General features: G+C 34.0%; 1 protein-coding gene across 4 annotated transcripts in view; it reads left to right on the top strand.

Moving 5' to 3' along the window:
- The window catches only part of REV3L (REV3 like, DNA directed polymerase zeta catalytic subunit), a 153,052-nt gene that overhangs the window by 97,047 nt on the left and 30,479 nt on the right, over positions 1-25,526 (top strand). For all 4 annotated transcript variants that reach the window (XM_033102882.1, XM_033102884.1, XM_033102881.1 and 1 more), the window contains 7 exons: positions 778-857; positions 2,155-2,280; positions 6,105-6,297; positions 7,787-7,898; positions 11,006-11,121; positions 13,405-13,523; positions 19,148-19,266. In XM_033102882.1, coding sequence (XP_032958773.1) covers positions 778-857; positions 2,155-2,280; positions 6,105-6,297; positions 7,787-7,898; positions 11,006-11,121; positions 13,405-13,523; positions 19,148-19,266 — 865 coding nt within the window. The remainder of the gene's footprint in view (positions 1-777; positions 858-2,154; positions 2,281-6,104; positions 6,298-7,786; positions 7,899-11,005; positions 11,122-13,404; positions 13,524-19,147; positions 19,267-25,526) is intronic.

Genomic DNA, 25,526 nt, shown 5'->3' with positions numbered 1-25,526 from the left:
GCAAAGCACACGCTCACACATAGAAACCCATCTGGTCCCCTCTCAGTTTTCCTCACTTCAATGAATAGTACAACCACCCCTGTCACGGAGTTACATAGGTCAGAAATGTGGGATTTATTTGTAACACCCGCCTGATTCCCTCACTGCCCATCCTGTAGTTTTTCAGTCCAGTACCAAGGCCTGTCACCTTTTTGTTTCCTAGATATCCCAAATCTGTCTACCTGTATCTACCACCATAACCTTAGGCCAAGCTGTCGTCATAGCTCACTTATCATCTACCCTAACCTTCTTAGCAATTTCTAGGCCTTTTGCTCAGTAATCTGGTTAATTCCTCATTCCTAGTTACTCTTCCTATTTCAGCTCAAAAAGCCTTTTTAGCCTCCCCAACTATAAAATTCCCAATTATATTCCCTTTTGTTGTATTTACCTCAGTTATAATTTTATTTTTCTATATGTGTTTGATGACTATCTAATTCTCTCTAGAGGGTCTCTCTAGAGACCCTGAGGGTCTACAATTATTAAATAATTCCCTAAGATAATTGACTGAGGAATAAAACAATAATTAAAATCTAAATGTTTTTATTTAAAAACCCCAAATTTTAAAGTTATTTTGGTGGGGATCAGAAGCTTGAATTGAATTAGTTTCCCTTATAAAGACTTTGGGGAGAATTTATAGGATAATACAAATAGTAATTAAGAATTTGGAATATCAAAATATTAGAAAAAAGAAATAGGTAATTTTGATGTCTATGTTAAATATGAAATTTCTTTCTACAGAACCAAAAACCCAGAAACTGAGTCATAAGAAAGGAAGTAATACTGATACTCGTAGAAGAGTATTCTTAACACAAGCAAAGGTAACTATGTTAATCATATTTAAAAATCAGTGGAAGATCCAGTCTTATGCTTAGATTTCAGTTAGATAATTGATAACTTTGTGTCTCAATTTAAAAAAATTTTTTATTATACTTTTGCATCATTTTATTTACATATCTTTGAGACAACAAGAAATTGCCTAATTTTTTTTTAGGTTTTTTTTTTGTGTTGGGATCTAAAAGATTCTTATATGTAAATACAAATATTACAGAGAAAGTGAATATGATAGCCAATATGTGGATTATGAGGATACAAATACATTAACTGATAACTGGCAAAATCAGAACAGTCCAATGACAGCAGAGCTCAAGTAAGTGATTTTTGATCCCACCAAAAATATATCCTTTTTCTTGGTTTATTTTTTCTCAAATATAACATAATTGATTTTTTTCAGTTTATCTTACTAAATAACAAAGGAATACAACATTATTTACTATTGAAACTCTGAAAAATCATAAATATCTTTATTGAAATAAAAATATGGTAAAATAACTTAAAATATATGGTTATGTGAAAAAAGTATACATTAGACATGTATCCTTGGAAATATATACTAGAAATCATTTCCATATTGTCCACTTCTCATAAATATCATGAACTACGTATAGTATTTTGATATTGTAAATACATTTTTAATATTTTTAAAGCTGTACTACCATTGAATTATAAGCCATTTATATTAAAAACAAATACTAGTATATTGTTAACATAAATCAACATTTTGGGGAAAATGGTTAATGGATTTGGAAATCAGAAAAAATACTTTTTTAAAAATAGAAAGATTCTGTTCTTTCTAAACCCTTGAAGATAATTTATGTTTTAATTCATCTTTCACACTCATGTTGTGTTAGGGTAAAATACAAGTCAGAATTTCAAATCTTTTACAAACTTTAGCCAAACTCGTTACAAATACATTGCTTGCTTGCTTGCTTGCCATACTTCCAAGAAAGGTCAAGATAAATGTCCATGTGTTATAAATGTCAAGTCGCAACAAGACTATTATTTTCAGTATTTGGGGCTTTAAACTCAAAGATCAACATATGGTTTGCTTACAGATGATATCAGATGTTTCTACATATATTTAGTTCTGATTCCTTGAATTACTAGCATGAAAAGAATGTTAATAAAATACTTATGGTTTCTTTTTGGACTTAAAGAGATGATATTAGTTTATCACGTATTATTAAAACATATATTACCTAAGTAGGAATAAGTAATCAAAAGAAAAAATGATTGCTCATTTGTCTTTTTCTGGCTATGTTTTTTTTTTTTTAATAGAATCAATTTGCAGCAGTAAATACTCCAAAGAAAGAAACTTCTCAGATTGATGGACCATCTTTAAACAATACTTATGGTTTCAAAGTCAGCATACAAAATTTACAGGAGGCAAAAGCTTTACATGAGGTAAAACTGCAACTTAGTAAGGACACATACGCTGTTTAACTCTTGTCTTTATTCTGTGGAACAAGTTGTGGAAATTTTTTACTGAGGGAGTAATACACTAAATTCTATGCCTGTTAATCTTCATTCTGTTCTGATTATTCTTAGTATTTTATGTATTCATATATTTATATAAAATAAGAGGAACTTTTAAAGCAACCATCAGTTACTGAGACTGCTTTGTGGTTTCACAATTTCTACAAATCTTATAAAACTGAAACACAGTTTATAGAAGCTAAAATTAGAAAATAGTTTTGAACTATTAGAAAATCTCTCTGTTATTCTGGGATTGTTATATTAGGATGTTATCACATCCCAACTGAGACACTTACTTGTATTTTCTATTTGATTGGTTCAGTGGATTAGTGCTAGCTACAATTCTCTAAATAACCCACATATTCTCTATATAAACCAGTTACCTTCACAGACCATAAGTAAGATTTGGAAGCTGTCTTTAAAAATATACATCACTCACAGGACAGATGGGAGAATATGTGTGAATGGGTCTATTAAAGAAAACACAACTCACTGGCAATAAGGTGGAAATTAGGGTATGTTCTCATTGGTTATACCTGTGCTATCAGTATGGTAGCCATTAGCAATGTGACTGTTAAGAACTTAACATTTGGCTTACACATCTAGGAACTAAATTTTAAATTTTATTCAATTTTAGAAGTGATACTAGACTTACTAGAAAACTTTTAAGTATGTTTGGAACAACTTAAGTATGTAAAACTACTTTTTCAACTGTAAATTTGATATCTAACTACAGATCAAGTATTTCTATAAAAAATTGAGCTCGTTAGTAACTGTTTATATTGATTAGATGTTGAAAGAGTAATATGTTAGGTATAATGGATTAATGAAAATATTTTTAAATTAATTTAACCTATTTTTACTTTCTTTAAATGTGACTACTAGAAAATTTAAAATTACATATGTGACTTTCATTATATTTCTTATTAGACGATGCTGGTTTATACAGTAATTTTATGTCTTTGCGCTTGAAAGAGCAGAGAATTCAATTTTTAATTTTTATTTTTCTCTCAAGTCAATTCTGTCTTAAACTGTTCTAAGGATCGGACAAGCATTGACTAAGAAAAATTTAAATGATGTCCTCATTTTTACCCTAAATTTGAACTAAGAATTGTACTTTTTTGGAATTACATTGAAACATAGCCTAGCTCCCTAATTATTTATTTGTACATGTTTTCATTTAACAGCACTCATTTAGTTTCTGCTTTACACCTAGCCCTGTGATATCCCGAATCCCAGATAAATTAAGTAATAAACTCAGGAATACATTTCTTATCAAGTACATACCTGAAATTAGAAAATTAAAGAAAATACTTTGTTAAAAATGTGTTTATTAAAGCAACTTTGATAGACCTTAGCAAAAAGACCTTTGATTACTTTTGTATTATTTGAAAAATATAAATTTCTTCTTATACTGTTACTTTATTCTGTGTAACCCCATTTCAGAATCATGGGCCCTCTTGAAGTGGAAATCACTTCCAAGGTCTGGCAGGTTGTTTGTTTATAGCTTCTTCCTAGCACAGGCTTTCTTAATCTCAAATCACACTCCAAAAAGCCACCTGCTGGTCAAATAGGGAATGAACCAAAAAAATCTGCACTATGCTCTGTTCCTTTTTCCCAGAAATTGTGCCCATAGCAATTTTCTTCTGTTTTCCATTACCCTGGGCTAATCTCTCTCTACTGCATATGCAGAAGGAAAAAGTTGTAATCCTTCTCCCCCTTTCTCACCTACCTCTTTCCTAGTCACACTCAGTAAATCTCTTCATTCCATGTTTGCAAAAAAATGTCCCTAACATTAGTAATGCATTTTATATCAAGGAACAGAAGGGCAAAACTTGAGTGTGAAGTTTGGCCCACTAAATAAATAATTTAACCTCCAAGATTCTTTTGACCTGAAATTGTCTTCGGTCTTCTCCGTAGTCTTTCTACATGTTCATCTTTTTCTAATTAAACTGGTTTTTTGGTTTTGTTTTGCTTGTGTTTAGGGAGACGTTTTCCATTTTCCATTTCAAACATTCCTAAAGAGTATACATTTAAAATAAAAGTTCTTTCCCTGAGCTCCCCCTAATGATTTGATTTTTTTTCCTAATGTTATTTGTTTCGTATTTCCATTTTTACTAGAAATAGCCACATATATTTCCTAAGGAAAGTATTGGTTTGTGGATATTGGTTTTATTATTCCTTATGCCTTTACATGAATAATTCATGTATTTTTAGATTTTAAAAAATACTTATTAACAAATTTACTAATGGATGCATGCATTATTACATATACATGGTAAAACATTCAATCAGCACAAAAAGATTTACAATGAAAAGTAAGTTTTCCTTTCACCCCAGACTAAGAGTCTCCTTCCCCACAAGCAATAAGCAATTCTATGTTTTTTCATGTCTCTGCAGAAATTTTCTATGCATGTGCTTATTAACCTTTTTTGCATACATAGAAGCACTCTCTTGTTCCATTTATCAATGTTTTATGGTGATCTTTCCATGTTAGGACATGTAGATCTGGCTCATTCTTTTGAAAATTTTAAAGATTACAGAGTATTCCATTGTATGTAGTCTTTATGACTACCACATAATTTATGAAACTATTCTCCAACTAATAGACATTTTGATTTTTAGTCTTTTATAGTTTATAAAAACTGGAAGTATAATCTTTAGTGAACATTTTTGTGCATGTAATTTGGCTATACGTATGAGTATCAGCATATCTGCAGAATATATTCTCAGGGGTAAATTGCTAGCTCAAAGGATATGTCCATTTTTAATTTTGATAGATATTTCTAAATTGTCCTCCATAGAGATTTACCAAATTCTAGTCCCATCATTAGTGAGAACTTTGCATTTATATTTCTTCAACAGTTGGCATTGCAAGATAAATACAAAATACATACCCTTTATTAAATTTATATGATCTGAATAATTACCAATATTGTAACAGCAGTCTGCTGTTTTCTGTTGCCAGATATATGTACATTGCTGGTACAATGATGGCTAGAATTCCAACTATAATCTCAATCCATCCTATATTTTGTTTTTTTGTACCCAGAGTTTTTACTTAAAATGTCTTGATTTTAGAACGAGAACTAAGGATTAAAGTTAAGAGTTTTTATTAGCATAGGAAAATATGTTTAAAAAGAAAAATACTTCATTTTTTGCATTATATGTCAACGAGAAAATGTGTATGGGCAAAACTCTGGCTTCTATGTAGTTAATACCATGCAATTCTCATTATTTTTTTCAGGAAAAACTATAATTAAAAATCTGTCTAGTACATACAAAAGTCTAAATTGAAGTAGCCCTCAAGTAGTAAATAATTAATAACTAGGAGTTTCAAACTAAAAAATACCTCTCTTTTCCATTTAAACCATAAGTAAAACTATAGATTAGTTAACTGGGTAGAAAATAAAAAGTAACAAACTTTGGTTTGAATTTACAACCACTTGGATTAATCATTCTCTTTCTCAAACAGAAAATGAGAGGCATTGCATGTATTTTAGATAGTTTTAAATATGTATCGACATTGAGAAATTACAGTATAAGCAGATTTTCTAAAATAAAAAATAAATTGATTAATCTAATCTTAGATGTAAAAATCTTCAGTTTTAACCTGTAGTGTTAAACTCTGTCCTTCGTGGCCATGCTTTCTGTTTTCAGTTTTACATTACTTCCTCGGAGTCTTAGTGAGACACACTTTTCTCAGCATGTCTTTAAAATGTCTAAGAGCATATATTTTTTTCCTTTTATAGATACAGAATCTTACCCTAATTAGTGTGGAGTTACATGCTCGAACTAGACGAGACTTAGAACCAGATCCTGAATTTGACCCAATTTGTGCTCTGTTCTACTGCATCTCGTCTGATACTCCACTACCAGACACAGACAAAACAGAGCTCACAGGCGTCATAGTGATTGATAAAGACAAGACAGTCTCCAGTCAAGGTAGTGTTCATTTATATTGATTTTATACCTCTGCATCCTAACATAAACCTGGAAATGGGGCAATGTCTGTGCTGGCGATCTCTGAACCAAACAAGCCTAAGGAACTCCATTCTCAATTATTTGCTGAGATGTGGGCGGTAGGAAGTGTTGTGTATAGCTTTGTCCTAGATTCATTATTCTTACTTAAATAATTATCAGAAGTCAGAAGCAGTATGTTATAAAGATCTTAATAAAATTTCCCATTAGCATATCTAATTTCTTCTAAATATTGTGTAAAATACTAATTGTTAATACTAAAATCAAATGATAGGTATCTCTAGGTTGGGTGGACAATCTTATTATATATGCAGTGTTGGTATTTTGCTGCTAATGCAGAATTTCTCTTTGCTTTAAGAAGTTAAGTTACTGCTATGAAGCTAATGGTTTATAAGAGACTTTAAGACATATTCTAATTTTGTTTATAGCTCTTCCTAAATATGTACACTTTCGGTTCAGAGATTCTTTATATACCGTGTTTCCCCAAAAATAAGACCTTGCTGGACAATCAGCTCTAATGTGTCTTTTAGAGTAAAAATTAATGTAAGACCCGGTCTTATTTTACTGTAATATAAGTCCCAGTCTTATATAATATAATATAATATAACATAAGACCGGGTCTTATTTTACTATAATATAAAACCCGGTCTTATAGTCCGGTCTTATATAATATAAGACCGGGTCTTATATTAATTTTTACTCCAAAAGACGCATTAGAGCTGATTGTCCGGCTAGGTCTTATTTTCGGGGAAACATGGTAATATATCATATAAGGCATTTTACAAAATACCAAATGTCCCTCTGCAGTGTTAAATGGTAATACATGTATTCAGTCAACTGTGAAGGAAGTCTTAGCACAAAAACCAAATAAGAACCTCGAGTTTAATCAGTGGTGTGCTTGAGCTGGCTTGTACCAACCATCTCACAAGCCAGTGAATATTTCACAGCTTTTTTCATGGCATTGTCATGAATTTTTAGAACTAGTGGATTTCACATTGGTTGTTTGATATCAGCCATGGTGGGAAGTCTTTACATCATGGAAATAGGAAAGCATTACAAATCAGTGCTTCACCCCCGCCCTCAAAGAGGTGATTGTAAACATTTTCCATCATACCACTGATTAAAATATTCTCTACTAAGCAAAGCTCTTCCTGTAGGAAGAGTAAGAGAGAAACAAAGTAATAACATTTCTTTTCAGGTGACATGTAATTATCTGGGGAATTTTGTGAATGTAGACTTTTCAGGAAAATAACTGAAAATATGAAATTTGAATTTTCATTTGCATATTAAACTAGAAAAATGTTAAGAAATTTTTCAAGACTGGTTAATTATGTATTTACTTTGGGGAACACTCTCTAAATTTGAAGTATTTCACTAGCATAATTTCAGTCAAAAGTAAGGAATAGTATTATTTACACACTTATATATAGTAAACATTTTGTTTATTTCTTAGATAACAGATATCAGACCCCATTACTTATTAGATCTGGGATTACAAGACTAGAAGTTACCTATGCTGCTGATGAGAAGGCACTTTTTCAAGAAATTACAGATATAATAAAGAGGTATTGTTTTGTATTTTCTGATTTTTTTTTCCAGTTTTTGTTCAAAGAATCCTCTCATGCTGTTGTTGATTAATATAGGTGAAGGTAGGAAAGAGGAAGAGAACCCCTTCCTTGAAAATAGAGTTATCCTTGGAAAGATTTGGCCCTCACCTTCTACCACCTCCGTCAGATTAGGGATAGGAAAAAGAATATTCTATTCTCAAGATTGAGGGGTCAGTGAAAGAGCAGTATTAACTTAGCCTCTTGCTTTCCCAGTTAGATTTCAGGATGATTTTTCTGCAATAATGAAATAAGGGGGAACTACTAAAGTTATTCATTAAATAGGCTTTTACCTTGGAGGCCAGTCACTATTTCAGCACTTTTTTTTTTTTTTGAAGAAAATGTTTTCTGAGTTCTAAACAAACCAGTATTTCCAAAAAACTTTGAAGTGCTATCTGTTCCTAAATTTAATTTAAAAATAAAATAATTAAGTGCATCTTTTGCATTTTCTCAAGAGTCTAACTCTTGGTAGCCATGGACTCTTATTAAATGCATCACTTTTCTAGAAACTTAAGATTGTCTGCCCATTGCTAAGTTTGAGTTTTAAAATGCTTAAAGCAGACTAGAAAATACTCACTGGATCCTGATGTATGGATAAAAGCTGTCCTTGAGCATATTGTTACATGCAACCCTTTCTGTTCTGCTTTCTGTAGTTGAACTCTTGTAAAACTGAGTTGAACTTTCTAGAGTTGAACTCTTATAAAGCCTGTAAAACTGAGATGATACTCTGCATTAACGATCAGGATGATATTCTAGCCACTCAACATCTGATTGAATCCCAAATGGGTTAACATAAACCATTTTGAAATTAGAAAACCAGAAAATGTTTTAAATAAAACAAAATTAAATTAAATGTCAGAGCATCAAAAATGATGCACTATCCACCACTTTAGGGAGGAAAAAAGAATTTTTACTATTTATAGCACTGGTGACTGGATGCATTTCCATCCATCTGAGTCTGGCCATTGCCAGTTCTACCTTTTATCTTCTCACAGAAGTTGGCATCAACATGTCAGATGCTTTTGTGCCCACACTTTTATTTCAATTTTCCTTTTGCCCACACTGTTATTTCAATAATAAAAGTGTGGGCAAAAGGAAAATATAAGTTTCAGTCAATTGTATTTTGTGTACCAGCAGTCAACTGCATGGATTCGTTTGTGTGTGTATGGGAATCCTTCAAATCTCTTATCTCGACAGTCCTTAGAGCCACTTGATAACTTAAACAGTACATAGTTAGTTTTATAGGGAGATACACTTGTCATGCAGATAGTTCATATTTGACTACTCTGAGAAGAATTTCACTTTAATGTTGGGAAACCTCCTTTCTTTAGTGCCCTAGGATCTAGCTGAACTTCCTTTTTAAGACTTAATCTACCTTTTTAGCCCTTTAGTTCTGAGACTGAGAATTTGCCTCATTGTTGCATATTGTCTTGCTTTCTTTTGCTTCTCCATGTTCATACCGTAATCCTCCTCTTTCTTCCAAAATTACCAGCCATGTGGCACTTTCTACCAAAAAAACACTTACGTGGGTGAAAAGGTCCGTTTGGCTGTTATATTAAGTTAAGCAATAACTATAATTAAATTAAGCAGTTTTCCTAGAAATTTCAACCGTATTTATATAGAGAAAAGCACATAGATAATATACACATTATCTTTTTCTCCTGACAAGTTGAGGTCTGCTCTGTAAGTCTTTGGTACAACAGTGAATCACCAGCAGATCGCCAGATATTAAATTTACAATATGGAATGTATTTTCATAAGGCCTTTAAGTAACGAATAGGAAAAATAAAAAGAATGCTAGTGTAGAAGTTTGAACCTAGTTCTTTTGACATACCCACTTAAATCATCCAGGATAAAAAATAAGGAGATATTTTTATGACATTATAAGTAAAAACTAAAGCCAGTCAACACCTATTTTAAGAAAATAGCTGTGGAACTGTGATAAAATATTAGCAAACCGGTTCTAAAACTATATCTGATGATGTGCTCGTGATCCATTGTTACACCAGACTTGCAGAGTAGTCATATATAGCTTATATCAGAAAATTAGTGTCATTCTATACTGCACACGTCGAATTATACTTCAGTTGTTAAATGATATAATTTGGACAGACTGCACATCCCACAACTCAGAGTGACTTTACAAGCAGTTATGTAAAACCCAACTTTATAAGTTTTTGTGATCTTTCTTTCTGCTTTTTGGCTTTTACAAACAATACAATAATCAGAATGATTTGGAGCTTCTATTTTGATAGTGTTACTGTACTTTTGCTCTCAATTTATGACTAATCAGTTCCTCTCTTCCCTACACATTTTTCTGTGGTGGTCACCGTGGAAGTCCTAAGAGGAGCCACAAACAGGCTCCTTCTGAGTTGGATGCAGATTGTCAGTTCAATTTACCAGTGCAACTCTGACCACAATGAGCACATTTTCCTCCGAGTTTCTGATGCTTACCTTCCCCACAGCAATCTCCCCCCTAGTATTAATAGTTCAGTCTCCCATGAAACTGAGTCACCTTCCTCTTAAGTTTAGAGGACAAACTTGTCATTACTGAGGCCTTACTTCATGTGAGAACCAAGTCATTGATAAAATAGAGTAGGAATGGAAGCCATTTTCATTTTCTTTCTCAGCATTAAAACTATTTAAGGACAGTATAGGTTAGAGGGGTAGAGAAGTGGCAACAGAATGACCTGGGGATCTTTTCAAAATATGGTTTCCACTCATGCCCTCACTCTTCACCCTGCCTCCACCTGCATTATTCTCAGCCATACTCTCATTCGTATACTTCAGTCTCCCTCCCACCCCAATTTCCCAAGTTACAGCAAATAAATACACAATCTAAGTAAAAACTATGCTTGCTTTACAAAAATACCTCCAAATAAGAGCTCTAATTGCCCCATTCCTTCCTGTATAGTAATTTTGTAGGTAACCATTGTATTATCCCTTCCCCGTCTGAGAAACATAGAACATAGATTTTTATTTTTATTTTTTATATCATGAAGAAACAGGTCTTCTGGTGAAACGTTCAAATGTGTGGTCCTTGTTTAATTTTTTTACTTATTCTTTAGGTATGATCCTGATATTCTGCTAGGATATGAGGTTCAGATGCATTCCTGGGGTTACCTCTTACAAAGGGCTGCTGCTTTAAGTGTTGACCTATGTCAGATGATCTCTCGGGTGCCAGGTATGTAGCATTGTGAATATTTTAGGGTTCAACTACAGAAGAAATTGTAAAATAAACAAAGACAAGATGTTAAAAAGTACGATTGTTCTAGCCTAATTTTTAATACTAAATTGTGTAAGTCCTAGATGGATAAGTCCATTATAGAAAAATTTAAAAATTAAGAAAATGTACCCCAATCTCACTACTGTATATACCTTTAGTATATTTGTTTTTTTCCTTTTAGTCATTTTTGTATACATTTATTGGTCTTTATTTTTCGTATAACTTTAATCATACATATACCTCATTTTTATTATGCTTCCTTCATCTCGCATCTTACCATAAGTATTTTTCTATATTATGAGATAGTCTTCGTAATCATTATGAGGCACATGACATTTCTTTTACTTGATAAACTATTAATTTTATTTTGTTTGTCTGGTTTATGTTTTAAGCTGTTCCCCAACTCTGATTCTGACTGAAAAGGGGGAAAATAATGATATTCATGTCAAAATTACAGTTTATAAAGCACTTTTTAAAATTCTATTTTTATATAACCACAGAATTTTTAATAACTGTTTTAAAGGCTCCCACAAGTCTGACTAGGCTATAGCGTATATCCTAGCATATACTTTGAGAGGATAGAAGACCAAATACTAATTGGTAAAAACGAATCAAGAGACCTTCTGGGAGAGGTTCTGACTTCAGTAAAATGTCTTTAACTGTTGGTAAACTTAAAGGGAAAAGTTGAAGCTAGAAGATTCAGGACAATAAAATTTTGAGCTTTGCAAAAGCTCTAAATAAAAAGGCAGAAGTACTTTACATTTAGTTTTTCATTGCACGAATTTTTTGTAGCTTCTGTGTCCCTTGAGGGATAGGAATAGTGGTATGTCTCAGTTTTTTCAACATCTCATTTGGGATGGGTTTCTAAATATTTAAGAGAGGCAGCATGAGTCTTCAGGTGCACTTATTAATTAGTTGTAACAGGTAAGGTCTTTGACTTCAGATCAGAAGAGTGAATGAAAGCTTTGTCCTTTTAAAATCACTGCTGAAACCATTTTTATGAGGCAACATTCATGGTACGGTAGAAAGAACTCGGTGACAGAGGGTCCTATAATAAAAGCATAGATTCTGGAGAAAGACTGTCTAGGTTATACTGTTGTTAACTAGCTATATGATATTAAGCATGTTACTTAACCTATCCATACCTCAGTTTGTTCATCTGTAAAATGGGGATGAGAACAGTACTTATCTCAGGGCAGTTGTGAAGTACTTAAAACATGAGAACATAGCAAACACCCTGCGAGTTGCAGGGAGTGGCTGGTGTTTGTAGTGTTTGTTAAATGGAAAAAAATCTTTCAAACGTTATCTCTTTAAAGTAAAGAAAGAAGAGTGGGGTGCTGTGTGTACATGGTCTTTGGAATTAGATAATCCTGTTTTACAGTACTGGTTCTATTACTCTGTGACCTGGGGCAAGATACAACATTTCTAAGTAGAATTTACTGCAATGCAAAGTAAAAAGTACACTAACATAAAAAGTGTTTGTATTAAAATTAAAGAAATAGTGGTAGTACAGTTCTTAGAATATAATAGACATTCAACGTATGGTAAATATACTTATTATTCCAGAGCCTCTAATGAACATTTGTATATACACAATGCTATAAAAGAGAAAACATTTTAATTTCTATTTGAGGTAAAATCATCACTTAAGAAACTAGACTCAGAACTCTATTTGCTATAAGAGGAACTCTCCAGCTCCCTATACAGTTAAGAGAATTTCATCCTGAATATGAACATCATTAATTGATATCAACATATTTTCAGAGAATTGTTTAGATTGAAAACTACCATTTTTTTCAAAAAAGACCAGTCTAACAGCAGATATTTTTCATTCTAGCACCAAACAAATGCTGTAGTATTAGGTATTCATAAACATAGCACCAGGAATTGCCAGATTTGAAGAGAGAAGAATTTATTAGTTTTTAATAATGTGTGTGTGTGTGTACATATGTATATGTATACGTACATATGTATATGTCCACACACACACACACTTTTTATCATTAAAAAATACATAGTTTTCAGATACATTTCACAAAATGCTTTCATAATTTAAAGAAGAAAGAAAAATTATTTTTATTAGTCAAAATAATGATTATTCTCTAAGTCTAAACAAAATGGACTGAATTACATTTCATCTTTAGTCTTCATCTTTAATTTTTATTCTCATTTTCTTTGACATAACTTGCTTGGAAATTTGGTTTCTGTGAGTCTTGATGAAATCTATATTCATTTCTATAGATGACAAAATTGAGAACAGATTTGCAGCTGAAAGAGATGACTATGGATCAGATACAATGAGTGAGATAAACATTGTTGGCCGAATTACTCTAAATCTTTGGAGAATCATGAGAAATGAGGTAAGGTGCTTTACCTAAAATTTTGTTTGGAAATAAGAGATTAGCTCAATAACAATTCTAATCATTAGAGAATATCTGTGTAGCTTACTGTGTAACTTACACTTCTTTGTGAATTATTTTTATTGTACTTAAGTAGAGTTACAAAAATAAATACCACTTTCTAAAATATAAAGTTGCGGGGGGGGGGGGGGCGGTTAGCTCAGTTGGTTAGAGCGTGGTGCTGGTACCACCAAGGTTGCCAGCTTGATCCCCGCATGGGCCACTGTGAGCTGCGCCCTCCTTAAAAAAAAAAATTAATTAAATAAAATAAAATACAAAGTTGCAGAAGTATTTAACTTTAATGTTATTGATGAATCTTAATTTTTTTCTATTTGTGTTTAAGGTAGCAGTAGCTAGAAAAGTCTGTAGGTATCTAAATATTATATGTGTTGAATGTTGTATAATTTTATCATTTTTTGCACTGAAATCATTTTAGCACTTAAGGCCAGATGAATTCAGTTAGCCTTTTTTTATTTATTACTGTAAGAAAAATGTAGTCTAGGAAGGAAGGAAATTTTCAAAGTAAGGATATTTAAAAATTGGGTCAAACAAATAATATTGGAAAGACAATACTTGGAAATAGTTAATATTAGCATCCAGTTGAGGCTTTGGGAGCTCAGGTAAGGGTTTTTTTTTGTAGTATGAATTTCCACACACTATCTAATTAATTTGCAGTCACTCAGAGAAATAATTCTTTCACGAAAAATGTAAGATTATATAGGATTCTAGATCATATTATGTCCTTGAAGTTTACTGATTTCTCTTATTGAAATATAAAAATGACACCTACTATAAATTGGTTTATTGTCAGATATCAGTCTTTGGATAATATCAGATAAAATGTTTGTATTTAAAAGAAAGCTCTGTTCTTCAATTGCTTTTCGTCTTTGAAACTACTCTCTCGTTAGGCACTTTCTATCATACACTCATTCACTATGATGATTCTGGCTCTTCTAGATTTATATAAAACATTTGAGTTTGTAAGCACGCCCTCGGTAATTCTTTTGGGCATTATTATTGCACAGTAATTCTTTCAGATAAGAAAATATGTTCTTTATATTAAATTCAGGTATCCCCATTTTTTTTTCCAATTTCCCCTCTGCACTGTGAGCCTAAAGTTATGCTCACATTTCATCTAATTTGAAAATGGATGATATATGTAGCTGCTCGAAAATAATTGTATTCTGTTGTTGTCTTCTTAAAATATTATCAGAGCAAAAAGAACCCCCAATGACTTCAAAATAATTTCTAGTGACACAGCATAGGATATAAAGGGTACAGAGACTATTTGTACCCTGGTCTGTTTGGTTTGTGTATTCCATATTATATTTCAAACTGCAGTCTCTGATATTGTCTGGGATGAACATATAAATATAGTACATGATATAAAATTCAATTTTTGAATCTTAGTTTCAGGATCTTATTATCCAAGAAGGATCCAAAAGGCAGCTATAGCAATTACCCATTATTAGTTTAAAATCACAAATTAGAGAGTAAACATTTTTCAAAGTTTAGAGCTTTCGTTAGTCCTTAATGAAAATTCAGGGTCAAAGGCTTTCTCTAATTCTAGGCTGAATATATAGCATCTCTGTTCTTTGTTTGTAAATGTGGGGAACAACTGAGAGAAAATTATGAGTTGGATAATTTACCCCCCACTCCCTACATGGGCCAGATTAGATTATTACTTATTTTTCCAACTCCAAGTACTCCTGGCAGTTTGGAAATTTCCATGAAATTGTGAATGAACCTGTGGGAAGGACTGTCTTGTATCTCAGTCCGTTCTGGAACATAAGGGTTATGACTACAGAAGCTGGCCCTGAGAATTTTCTTCATATTAAAGGCCCTCAAGCTTTTTTTTCTGGATTTAAAGACTTCCAGAGGCTCTTTTTTATCTTTATTTCTTTTATCTGTGTCTCCCTTGTGACAGCAGTTTCTAACTTGTTACTGCTTGCTTTTTTTAATCTTCATAGTTTGTTTTTACAATATGCTTTTGAAAACAATAGTTTATATTCACTATAAAAAATAAATTCAGAAAAGTATATAAAATGAAAGTGAAATCCCCTTGTTCTCTCTAGGACATCTACTCAACAGTTGAGCACGCATGCACGTGTATATACACACATACACACAATTTAGAGTTGAATGGATATCTTTTCTTCTATGCCTAGTTTGGGTTTTTAAAAATTTGTTTATTTTTTAATATGCTAGTTTTTATTCTCCTGCTTAACTTTAACACAGAATTACTGCTGATCGCTCTGGACTTTGAATCCTCGGTAACACCTGTTAAATAGTGCTCATGACACATTTGTTGACTGCTTGAATGAAAGAATAAATTTCTCTTTCCCGGAAAATTATATTTAGAGGCCTTCTAGATATCAACTTAGTCCAGGCCTTTTAAGAATTTGCCAAGCAGGTTGGAAACAGATCTGATTCATTTCAACAAATGTTTATTAAGTACCATCTCAAGTGCACAAATTCGGGCCTGGGTTTAGATCAAGTAAGACTGCAGCTGGCTCCTCTGTTTTAACAGGATGGGCAGCAGATTATGTGGGTGCAGAAGTTGGAAGGTGGGTAGATATGGCAAGGCGAATCTATGGAAGTTATCTTCTGATTGCTTCAGTTTTCTCAGTGTAATAGGCTTCTGGGGTTTGAGAAAAGAAAAGTATGAAATAGTCATCTAGGAACATTTGAGAGTGGATAATTAAGAAAATACAGCATGAGAGCCAGGCAGCATTGAGAACCCATTTCAGATTTGCATCAGGAAATTAAAGTGATACCTGCCAGCTATGTTCAAATTCATAGATATGAGGGCAGAGTAACAGAGGCTTATATTTGACTGCACTTCATAAACAAAGGGTTATGGCTTTGCTAAAGTTTGACTAATCAATTAATTACAGATGAAGCAGGAGAGGGGCAGCGAACTGAATGGTATGTGCAAGGTTGTGATTATAATGACTGACTGGAATTTGTGCTAGATAAGGGGAGAGGTCCAGGCACTAGAGGGAATAAACTGGAAGGATAGGAGATGGTGGTCAGAAAATGGGATGCATGAGGTTATGGAGGGGGTACAATTATTGGAATAATAGATCTTGGAGTATGATTGTGGAAGTGGGTGGCTCAGGTGGGCTGGAGGCAGTGACGTGAATTCACATCTGAGAGCTGTCTAACAGGATACAAGAGGACGAGGTCAGAGGTAAGGAAACCAGAGAGAAGATTATCGGGTAGCTCACATGAAGGTTGGCAGTCGTATGGAGATTCAAAAAACAACGTAGAGGGTAAATCCACAAGAACTGGATGTACAAAAAAATGAAGAGGAAGAGATGTCAAGAATGATTATCATGGTTCTGGCATAGATGGTTTAAGATCATGTTTAGGTGGGAAGAGGATGTTTTAAGACTATAGAACATGAGTTATTGGTCAGATATCCATGTGAAAGTACCCCACAAGCATTTAAATAGGGAGTCCCAAATATGGGGTAAGGGTCTGGATTAGAGATACAGCCTTGGTAGTCACATGAAAGTGTCAAAGGGAGTGAGTGATCAAGATTGAGCCAAAGACACATTTTTGTGAACGAAAACCTTATGAAGAGTAGACAGAATAATCAGATCCTAAGAAGGAGCAGACAGCTAAGACAGTGAAGAACCAGCAGAGAACACTCCCAGTAGTCACTAGGAGGGTCAGAGGCTTCCACACAAGCCCATAAGCCTCCCATTATCTCCAATTTGGCAGCGTTAGAATCTGGTTCTCATGTTCCCCATTACAATTGCCGTCTGTCAATAAGCATGTGTCAGGTGCTTTTCAATGTAAGACAAAGCAGTGGGCAATGAAGATTATGTAAAAAAGTAAAATAATATACTCCCTTGCATTCATATGTCTTATCATTTATAAGGCATTTTTACAGACTTGTCATTTTTAAATTTTGACACAAATTTGCAGCATAAGTAAGACAACAGAGTAGTAAGGTAGTATTCTACATGAGGAAACTGAAGTTCACAGAGGTTAAGTGACTTGCCTATAAAGCCGCATAGCTAGTAAGGGGTCAAGACTTAGGCTCATTGTAGGTATGCTGTCTGTCCTCAGAGAGCGCGTTATATATTTTCAGTATATATAAAATAAAAAAATATATAAAATATACGATAAGTTCTTTATGGTCAAAGATCATGTTCATTTTGTGTGTGTGTGTGTGTGTGTGTGTGTGTGTGTGTGTGTGTGTGTCATGTGTTCCCGTATATATTATGTGGCTTTAATGGGACATCTATCACTAACACTGCAGGCACCGTACAAGAGCTAAATGAGATATAAATAGTCTGTGCGTTTAGAGGAAAGAGAGATCACTGCTGAGTCTCGTGGGGAGTGAGGAGGGAGTGGGAGTAGGTACAAAGGTGTACTTACTGTCAGAGAACACTCGGACACGCTAGAAAACATGCAAGAAAAGGAGATAGACTTGTCAGCAAATAATTGGTGTGTATTAGGATACAGAGTAAGCAGATACTGATTTTTGGAAAATAAATGGTAATTTACTTCCAAGATAATGGGTTAGTATCTACTTTATACTAGTGACTCTAGAACAGGTTCATTCCAAAGTTTAAGTGAGTGTGTGTGTGTGTGTGCGCGCGCGCGCACACATACTCTGAAGTAGGACTACATTCTCTCATTCTGGAGATTGATAGAAATTGTAGATAAAGTAAGACTAGTTTGGGTCACTACACTAACATGAACTTAATATTCAATCTCTATTTTGTACTTGCTGGATTGTGGATGTGGGAAATGAAATATTTTAAAATTCTAGGATAATACATGTGAAGTGCTGTTTGAACTATTCCCCAGAATCCCAACGTGACCTACGAATCGGGACTGCTGGTCCCTTCATTTCCATTTTTCATTGAAATGCCTGCTATTGTCTAAATTGCTCATGTCTTGTGGGTATTCCTGAAAGACTATCTAGCTAGATGTATGTTTTATAAATTTGAACCCTTTTTCAGTATTCTTTTCCCATTAACACAGCTTTTACCTACACGTGTTGAAGATGGGGAAACATTTCTGCCATATCCTTTTAATCTTTTGCTTTTGGAATGAAATTAAGTGACTCCATAATGTCCACGTATTGGGTCTTAGTACTGATGTAATTCTTGGGAACAGGGTGAATGCCTGCCTTACACTAGGTAACTCAGCCTCGAATCTGTGGGAGCCTGTTAATCAGCGTGTCAATAGGACCAAAAAGTAAGTATGGAAAGAACAAAAAATTAACAATGCTTCTGCGTGTCAGTATCTGTACTGACATAGAGCATACTCGTAAAAAGAATGATAAGAACAGGGATCTCTTAAGTAGTACATGACCACATTGAGTCTCATCAGCTCTGATTTTTTTCCAATTAAATATTAATTTATTATGAACATTTCTGTCCAGTAGGCTGTATATACATAGTTTTAAATTATGACTCAGTTGTAACACAAATCATTATTGCAAGGAGCTTTCATTATCTACTATGAAAAGTTAGAAGTAATATTTAAAATCTTAGAACCAAATTTGCATATAAATTCAAACATCATTATAATGGAGTCTTGTTTTGTTTTGTTTTGTTTAGGTGGCTCTAACTAACTATACCTTTGAAAATGTGAGCTTTCACGTTCTTCATCAGCGTTTTCCCCTCTTTACCTTTCGAGTCTTATCGGATTGGTTTGATAACAAGACAGACCTATACAGGTAATGTTTTGTAACTCTGAAGAGGATATCTTTTTTTGAATCAGTATTATTGGAATATAATTTATATACAATAAAGTGTATTGCGTGATGACTTTGAAAAATGTATACACCCTGTAACCATTACCCCAATCAAGGTAAACATTTCTAACATCCAGAAAATTCCCTTTATACAACTTTGTAGTCAACCTACCTATTCCTTAACTTCCCAGGTAAGTATTAATTGAATTTATGTTGCTATAGATTAGTTTTGCCAGTTCTAGAATTTTGTATAAATAGAATTGTTTACAGTCTACCCCTTTGTGTACCCCTTTGTGTCTGGCTTACTTCAAGAAATTTAGTATAACACTTTTTGAGATTCGACCATGTTGCGTAATCCAGTAGTTTATTTTTATTACTAAATAATAGTCAATTATATGAATATACCACAATTTATTTATCAAGTCACCTGTTGATGGACAATTGAGTTGTTTCTAGTTTGAGGCTATTATGAATAAAACTGTATGCAAGTCTTTGTGTGAACATACATTTTCATTTTCCTAGGTGTGGAATTGCCAGGTCACGTGATTATTTGTTTAACATTTTAAGAAACTGCTAAATTGTTTTCTTTGGTAATTCTAGTGCAAGACTGCTGCACTAAGCAATTCTCTCAGCCTTTATTTATCTGAATCTATCTTTTTCTCACCCTTATTTCTGAATATTTTCACTTGTCTAATTCTAGGATTGAGATTTTTTTTTTCTTTTACCACTATAAAGATTTCATTCCCTTTACTCCCAACCTCCATTGTTTCTGATGAGAAATCAACAGTCGTTCTCCTCATTTTTCCAGTGTGTGCAATGCGTTTTTTTTTTCCCGAGTCAGGGTTAATGAACGGTTCAGTGCTGTTGTTGCTACTCTGTGTGAGGCTTATGGTGGAGGCAGGGAGTTACTTGGTTCTAGTTCGAAGTCAGTCTTTGGAAGTTCCTGTCCTCCTGGGGCTCACGGATGAGGCTTTCTCAGCACGCCTGCTCTTCCCACAGTGGTGATTGGCCTCTGCTTTGTACCACTGCCAGTCCTGGCCTTAAGCAGGTTTCCTAACTCTGCCAGGGGAAGATGGCTTTTGCTTCTGTTCCTTCCTTAGCAGCAATGTTTCTGGGAAAGTTTTCTGCCCCTTCCCCAGTGGTAGACAGCCTTTGCTTGTTACTTAGTACAAGGCCCATGGTTGGAACAGGGGAGGTTTCCTGCCCTTCCCTCCTGTGCAGCTTTCCCTACTGCCCACCTCCCAGCAGCAGACATCTTTTGCATCTTTTGTTTCCCCCAAAGATAGTGGATCCTTGCATAAACCCTGAGGATTGGAATTTCCTGCCAGTCCCACAGCAGCTCAAGACTTTGCTCATATGAGAGAAGGGTGGGAGGAAGTTGTGTGCCCTGCCCTGCCTGCCCTGTCTTTCTCACAAGCACTTGGTGGGGGCCTATGCAAAAAAGACTCCCCTGCTGTCTGGGCTCCTGGTGATTCTAAATTGTCATGCTAGCCCATATATGACCTTTAATAATTTATTAACATTTTAACTCTTTCATTCTTCCCTGCTTTTATTTTATGGCAATTGCCTCTCCCTCCTATGCTCTGCCAAAGGTGAAATAGTTTATGTGTCCTATCTGTCCTTAGATGGGTTTGTCACCCAATGAAATTTAGTTCACCTGATTCTCTTGTAACCTCAACTTCCTGGTGACCTTAAAAAAAGGTATAATTTTGTAAATTATCCAGCCTTTTATCATTGTCAGACTGGAGTAAAGTCTGACAATGGAACTTCCTACATCCAAAGCAGAACTGTAATTTTTTTTTCTGGGCTGCTTAGGAGAAGTTATATACCCATAAATAAAACAAAACTTGGTCTTAAACTTAACATTAAAAATGACATTCAGTGGTTTGTTTATAAACCCTAGAATGCTCTAAATCATATTTTTGCTACTTCTAATTAGGTATTATCTAAGATGATAAGTAATTCTGTTTTTGCCAAGTGCAATAGAGAACCGGACCTAACATACTACATAAGGGAGTTGGACTGTACATTACACTATTTATGCTAAATGGGTTGTGTTACATGGAGACACCATGCACTCTTTCTTTGGAGATACTTGGGAAGATCAGACAATTTTATTTTTAAATTTAAGTGAATTTTTACCAAGAAAGTAAAGGCATACTTTTCAATTTGCTTTTGCTTTCTACAGTGTTTTAAGGAAATACATATATTTGTAAATTAACTCAGGAATGAGAGGAACTTGCTAGCCAAAGATTTCTTGTATTAAATCTGTTTGTAAAGCACTAACGTGCCCTGATTATTATTATTTTGTTTTTGTAAACTCAGATTTGGATCTCTTGATTTACATGAATGAGTTACGTTCCTAAAGTATTACCGCTTGTGACTTAGAACACATTTTTCCATAAAATGTTACGCCTCATGCCTGGATCCCTAAATCAGCCTGTAAAACCTTTCCTAATCCCTAATATTACTAAAATCTGGAGAACTCACAATAGCATCCTGATTTCATCTGCTATCCAAGGAATAGTTATGAAACACTATGTCCCGTGGCTCAGAAAGATAGTATTAGAAATTCTCTGCTTCATTTCCTGGATATAGAGTCAATCCTTAGAAGGAGTTCAGAATAAGTGAGTTTGTACTTGGAATTTTTGTGTGTCTGTTTTTGTCACCTTCCTCCCAGATGCCCTATCCACCAAAATACCAGAGCGTTCAAGACGCTCTAAGTTCAACCATTTCAGCACCTCTCCAGGCCTGTCCTCAGTGGGTTATGCCTTATAATTATATTTCCCTTCTTCCACCCCAAATCAAAACTTGTATTTCCTTATTACAACAAATTACCTAACAAAATTCAGCTTTGTCATGCTATGTTTATTTTTTAAAGGCCACAATTACCCATTCTTTTTTAGCCATGTAGTATTAAAAAATAAGAATGAATGTGATCTTATTTCAAAAATATTACATTTGTAATTTAAACAGTCCACTTTTTAAATACTTTAAATACTAAAATATATTAGGAGAGATATGGAGTGATGTCAGCAAGATGGCAGAGTAGGAAGCCCAGGATCCTCCTTCCCCTCCCACCCCCGCCCCAAAAACACTGGTTCAGCAACAGTTTACACACGAATTCCCTTTGTGAAAAGTCCAAAAAGTAATTGAAAGGCTCCTGCCCCCTGAACGAACACAGAACCAGACTCACCAAAGTTGGTAGGGAGATTCAGGACACCCTCTTGCCAGAGTCATGCCCTGACCCAGAGTCATATGATCAGGAAAAGGATCCTAGCTCCTAGCTTCTCCTGGGAGAGGAAAGGGTTGGTTTGGTGTCTAGTGCTCCATCTTTTCCGAGAGGGAACTCTGCCAGGTCCGACAGAGTCTCTAGCTGGCAGAGCCAAATGGAGATGTGGGCTGTAGATGCTATGAATCCTCCCCTGCTGCTCAGCACAGATCAAAGGGATGAAAAATCCAAGCTCTCAGCTTATCTCTGGGGAGAGGAAGAGTTGATCCATGCATCCAGTGCCCTGACTCCTCCCAGGCTACCCAAAGAACTGGCATCTGTCTTTCCAGTCTTAGAGCTCCAACAGGTCCTACACAGTCTAGCTGTCTGGGGGCTGGAGGGACAGTGGTTTGGACTAGCAGACCATAACTCCCCCTTCCTGCTCAGCACAGAGTGAGTGGGCAAAACCCACAGTTGTCTGCTTCTCCCTGGAATGAATAGGAATATTCATTCATTCCTATTCATTCCAGGGAGTATATTCAATAGGAATGAATATACTCCTTCCCAGGGGAGGAGCTGGTAAAGGCCCCGAGAATCTCTAACTGTGCTGAGTGATGGAAATCTTGTCCTGTACAGAGCCAATCCATGAAGACTGGGAGAAGTGTAGGCTTTGTCTGCAGGGCATCTACACAGAGAGTCAAGGAAACTGAAGAATCAGGCAAAGATATTCCAGACAAAGGAACAAGATAAACCTCCAGAAGTTTGCCATACTGAAACAGTTATATGATTTACCTGATAGAAAATTCAAAATAATTGTCATAAAGCTGTTCACCAAGATCAAGAGAACAATGCACAAAGTGAGGATTTCCACAGAGACAGAAAATGTTTTTTAAAAAAACTAAAATGGAACTGAAAAACACAATAACAGAACTGAACAATTCACTAGAAGGGTTCAACAGTAGACTAGCTCAAGCAGAAAAAAGGATCAGCAAACTCCCAAGACAGATCCACAAAAAGGATGAGCTGTTAAATCCATTTTGTTTTATTTTAAAGGGACTGATTGAGTATACACATAATGTATTGTCTCAGATTTGCATTTGTGAAATCTGTATGATTGAAGGATTACATTAATACTCTATATAACAAAAAAATATAAAAATGTGATATAATTTTTTTGCCTTTGAAACTAGTAATACTTATAAAAATTATAATCCCCAGAGTTGACAATGATGTAAGCAAACCAGCATTTTATCATCATTAGTATGAATGTAAATTATTAAAACCTTCTGGAAAAGCAGAGTGTCATTATGTATTAAAACTAAATCATAGCAAACCCTTTGATCAAATCTAGGAATTTATCTTAAGGAAATATTTAAGCATCTGTACATAGACTTAGCTGTAAAGATGTTCATCACAGCATTGTTTATAGTACAGGCATACCTCGTTTTATTGCACTTCACTTTATTATGCTTCACACGTTTTTTTTTTAATTGATGGCAAGACCCTCTACTAGCAAAAAGATTACAGCTCACTTTATTTCGATACTCACTTTATTGCAGTAGTTTGGAACCAAACCCACAATATCTCCCAGATAGGTCTGTAATAAAAGATACTCAGTAACGGATCCATTACATAAATTATGTTATAATCATACAGTAGTATACTTGATACCAAAAAAATGTACAAATATGGGGAAATAGTCACACTATATTAAGTTGAAAATGCAAGTTATACAATAGTATTTGTCTATCTGGTTTAAAAATTGAGTATAAAGTTTAGGATGGTTTTTTATGTTTGCCTAATTCTTTTTAACAGTTTTATTCAGATATAATTCACATGCCATACAACTCACCCATTTATAGTGTACAGTTACACCTGGAACTAATTAAATAAAATAAAAATAAAAAATAAAGTGTACAATTAATGTTTTTTAATATATTCAGAGTTGTGTAACCATTACCACAATAAATTTTAGATTATTTTCATTACCCCAAAAAGAAACCCTGCTTCTCTTAACAATCACCCTCCAAACCTCCTTTTTCTACCTCCCTGCCTCCCACCTTAGGCACTCACTAATCTTTCTATCTCCAGAGATTTGCCTATTCTGGACATTTCATATAAATGAAATATATGTTGCCTTTTGTGACTGGCTTTTCTTAGCATATGCTGTTTAGATTTATTCATGTGTCAGTACTTAATTTCCTTTTATTGCCAAATAATATTCCACTGTATAGGTATACACTACATTTTGTTTGTCCATTCATCAATCGGTGGATTGTTTTGGGTTATTTCCACTTTTTGGCTAATTATGAATAATGCTGTTAGGAACATCATGTACAAGTTTTTGTGCAGACATGTTTTAATTCCCCTTGGGTGTATACTTATAAGTGGAATTGGTGGATTATATGGTAACTCTGTTTTTAACAATTTGAGGAATTGCCATACTGTTTCTCAGTGCACCTGCACTATTTTACATTCCCACCAGCAGTGTACGAGGGTTATAATTTCTCCACATCCTCACTAACACTGATTATTATCTGTCTTTTCTTTATGAGGTGATTTTTTTTTCTTTTCATATTTATTTTCTAGTTTTTCTAAATGCATTAGTCACGTATCATAGGAACAGGTTTTTTAACCTTTTAGATTTAACAGTTATATGACTATATTGTTCTAAAAGCCATATAATTAAAGGTTGCAATTGCAACCTTTAATTATATATTTGAACCTTACTATTCTTTAAATGAATAAATTTTATTCTTTATAGTATACCTTTGGATCATTTTTACATTTTAATAACATAACAATATTAAATGAAAACTTTCATGGCTCTAGTGAGGGTTGTATGCTTGTTTTCTTAACAAAAAAGGTAGGGTAAAGAGATTAATTTTTTTTTTAAGTTTAAATCAAAGAACAGAATATTTACATTTTCACAGGAAATACTAATTTGACATACATTTACCCCATGGATGGTCTCATTAAAATTATTTTCCTGATTTTTCTAAATCTTCAAATTACTCTGTTTCTTCCCATA

The sequence above is a fragment of the Rhinolophus ferrumequinum genome, chromosome 3 (genome assembly GCF_004115265.2).
Source record: "Rhinolophus ferrumequinum isolate MPI-CBG mRhiFer1 chromosome 3, mRhiFer1_v1.p, whole genome shotgun sequence".
NCBI classification, from domain to species: Eukaryota; Metazoa; Chordata; class Mammalia; order Chiroptera; family Rhinolophidae; genus Rhinolophus; species Rhinolophus ferrumequinum.
The sequence above is the reverse complement of the archived record's forward strand: the minus strand, read 5'-3'. Positions and strand labels throughout refer to the sequence as shown.